The 3,420-nt window shown below is 53.0% G+C and overlaps 1 protein-coding gene across 1 annotated transcript in view; it reads left to right on the plus strand.

The window, feature by feature from the left end:
• CD300LF (CD300 molecule-like family member f) overlaps positions 1-3,196 on the plus strand; it is a gene marked incomplete at both ends in the record, with an annotated part of 3,439 nt that extends 243 nt beyond the window's left edge. Inside the window, 4 exons of the mRNA XM_008941547.1 lie at positions 3-140; positions 1,815-1,921; positions 2,434-2,486; positions 3,059-3,196. Coding sequence (XP_008939795.1) covers positions 3-140; positions 1,815-1,921; positions 2,434-2,486; positions 3,059-3,196 — 436 coding nt within the window. The remainder of the gene's footprint in view (positions 1-2; positions 141-1,814; positions 1,922-2,433; positions 2,487-3,058) is intronic.
• Positions 3,197-3,420: the final 224 nt, after the last annotated feature.

Genomic DNA, 3,420 nt, shown 5'->3' on the forward strand with positions numbered 1-3,420 from the left:
GCCCGGCGGGTGTTCACGGTGACTGTGAAGGACCTGAAAAAGGGGGACGCGGGCACCTACAGCTGTGGGGTGCGAACGGAGGTGCTCCGGTATGATGAAAGTGATGTCGTGGAGGTGATCGTGTCCCCAGGTCAGTACTTGTAGGTCCCCTGGGTGCAGTGTTGGGGTGCCCTCCTACACGTACTGGGAGTAGTGGCTGCCGTAGAAGTGGGTGCCCACACTGTAGGCCCTAGGGTGCGTCACCAGGGCTCAGCCAACTGCCACGATGTGAGGTGCCACCTTCACCCCTTCCCCATGGATTTTTCTCACTGCCCAAACATTAGCCACTTCCATTGTTGGGGTGCTCTGTGCCCCATTTTCCCCATCAGATCCTGCTGGCTCTGTTTGTGCTCTCCATGCCTTATTTTATAACACCAGGGTGTTCCTCACCCCTTGTGCTGCCCCTTTTCCCACTGTGGAGCAGCCAGTACCTGTGAGCACCAGGCCCTGGGCTTAAGGAAAGTCCCCGTGTCCTCTCACGGGGAACAGGCTCCCCATGGGGCTCTTGTCTTAGTACCAGCCTGGGCATGAGGTGCCCTGACCCACTCCCTGCAGGGAGAACACTGTTTTGTGTGTATGCCTGTTTTGGGGGAGATCAGAACTACAAAAAGTCTCCTGGGCAGGGAACGGATTTTACAGCCCTACTACCTTGAGAAGCATGCTCTGGATGTGGCAGAGGGGACCCAACTTCTCCTGGAGTGATAATAAGTGGGTTGCTTCTGACTCACTGTAAAACCCACAGCATTTTCCCCCACAGAGGTAGGGAGACTGACTGAACCTCTCCTTGTTTTGTTACAGCTCCTCCTTCCTCCTCCCCAGCATTGCCCTATACCCCAACCATCAAGCACCTTGATCTCACTAGCTCTGTATCAGTCCCCTCACAGAGAACTCCCGAGGGAGGTGTTCCAGGGAGGGCTTTGCAACCAGGATCCAACCTCCCCCAGGAGGAAGACTCTAGTCCTTCTTCACAGTGAGTACCAGCTCCTACCCACAGCAGCCACTTTCTTCCATGAGGTCTTTTTGGTGCAGCTTGTAGAGTCCTGCAGCCCTCCTGAGCTCTTTGCACCCCCTGCCTTTGCCTTTAGTGACCAGGCCCTCGGCCAAGCCATTTTCCATGGCAAATAATTCCAATGCCCCTGGTCTCTTGGCCCTGGCAAAACCATGCTTGTGCTCTGTCTATCTTGCAGCTTAAGCAGGTGCAGGTTCTCACCATATAAGAAATGGTTTCCAGCTGCAACACTGACCCTGTTTCCTTCCTCAAACCTCAGAGGGACTGTTTGCTCGTGGGAAACCAGGTGCTGGGCTGGGTCTTGTTCTGCTTTGTAGTCATGTGCAGTCTGGCAATGACAGTTGAGAAAGCACGAGAACGAAGTTGTGGAGCTTCCTCCTCCTCTCGTGCCTCTTGGATGTAACGCAGGAAGTGGGCAGAGTTGAGGCTTCCCATCAGCATGCTCAAGGAGTAGCAGGCACACTGACCTTGCCTACTTGCCCATTATAACAAGGCCAACAAATAGTGGAGCTAAAGCAGAACAAAATTAGGTGCAGAAACTGATCCTTAAAACAGTGAAGATGTAGCAGCTCTCAGAGTTGAGTGTCTGCTTCTGCAGCTTCCAGTTTGCTCTGCTCTGTGCCCAGCTTCCAGCCTGTTCACTCCTTTTCCTCCTGGGGCAAGCCCCATCACCCACAGCTGCTCCCTGTCCGCCTGCTTCATGCTGGTTCTTCCTCAGTCCACTTCTTAAGAGAAGTGTAAGAAAAGAAACTTTTTTTCCTTGCAGTTTGGCTGTGGCTGAGCATATCCTCATTCCAGTCATCATAGTGGTTCTTCTGTTGCTTGCAGTTGCTGCCAGTGTTTTGGTAATACTGTCCAAAAAGAGGAGGAAGGGTAAGAGAAGCTGTCACTGCTGCACCCACACTTTCTGCACCAGAGCCCATATTTGCTCTTTCTTCTATTTTCTCCCCCCCATTCTCTCCTGATCCATCCAGTTTCTCGGTCCATCACTGAGACTTTGACCAAGGAGGTCTCCTTCACCTGTGGGTCCATCCCACAGGTCTCATCCCTATGGAAAGCAGGGAATGGGAGCTTTTGGATGGGTGCTGCCCATCAACCATTTGTTGTTAGTTCATCTGGGCACCCTCAGCTTCTCCAGACATGCTCAGTTGTGTAGGTCAGGCTTGTACTAGGCTTGATGCAGAGTTTAAGGCCAGTGTGAAGAACATGGAGGGACTGGAGGGGACGTCACCAGCTGGCAGTTGATGTCAGGTTTTATTTGAAGAACTGCTCCCGTTCAGATAGTTGATGGGTCAACAAGTTCCCTCCCTGCTTTATGGTGAGATTCGTAGCGGCAAAGCAGTTCTGTAATGCATTTCTCTTTCTCTGTTTTCACTCATGTCTAGCCATGTCTGGAGCAGCCTTAGAGATGGGCAGGACTCACAGAACATCATATACAGTAAGACAAACCACATGAGGGCTCAGGATGGCATGCTCAAAGCTTACCTGGGGAGGGGAAACACTACACCATGAGCTGAGTGAACCTCAGCTAGGTTCATGGCCCTTGAGGCTTAGAGGAGGGATCCTTCAGGCTCTGTTTGCCAATAGAAAAACACAAACAAGGATTTTGTGTGACTATCACAGAATGTTCCCAGGAAGGGAATTTAGGATTGAGCTGAGAGGTTTCTTCCCAAACCCTTCCTAGCATGGGAGCTGCTTCTTTGGGTGAAACAGCCTTGGGAACCTGCAGCAAAGCACAGCTGAGGAGGCTATGGGGCAGCTGATCTTCAGTCACTGCTTGGGAAGCATTTTTTAGTGGTTTTTGAGGAGGGACCAGTGTCACTAACCAGATTTCCCCTGGGGAATGTTGAGCTGGGTCTTGCTGCAGGTTAGGTTTTCCCTCACTGCTCCTGCAGACATCTCAGCTCCCTTTGGGAAAGGCAGTGGGACAGGAGGTGTTCCCAGCCCTGTGGGCTGCGGGCAGGGGAGCAGCAGGAGGTTAAGAGCTCATCCCTCTCCTTCGTGTGTCAGGGAGCAGCTGACTTGACCTACGTGGATATTAACCACCACGTGGGCACAGCCGAGAGCCAGCTGTACAGCAACACCGAGGCTTTCCGCCGTGTGGCAAACCCCACGACCGAGTACACGGAGGTCAAGCACAGATCTAAGGTAGGAGAAGGCAACGCAGCACCGAGCTTGAGGCACCGAGTGGAAAGCTGGGGTGGGCAGGCAGCAGCACGGGCAGCGGAATGGGCTTAGGGGGTAGGAAGGAGGTTACAAAGGAACGTGCCAAGCTGGGGTGCAAATGACCCTGGGTTATGTGGGTGCCCTCTCTAGTTCTCCGTGGCTGCTCCTGAGTGCTAAAGCAGCTGAGAGAGGTTCCAGCAGATGGT

This window comes from Merops nubicus, unplaced genomic scaffold (genome assembly GCF_000691845.1).
Source record: "Merops nubicus isolate BGI_N331 unplaced genomic scaffold, ASM69184v1 scaffold46545, whole genome shotgun sequence".
Taxonomy (NCBI): domain Eukaryota; kingdom Metazoa; phylum Chordata; class Aves; order Coraciiformes; family Meropidae; genus Merops; species Merops nubicus.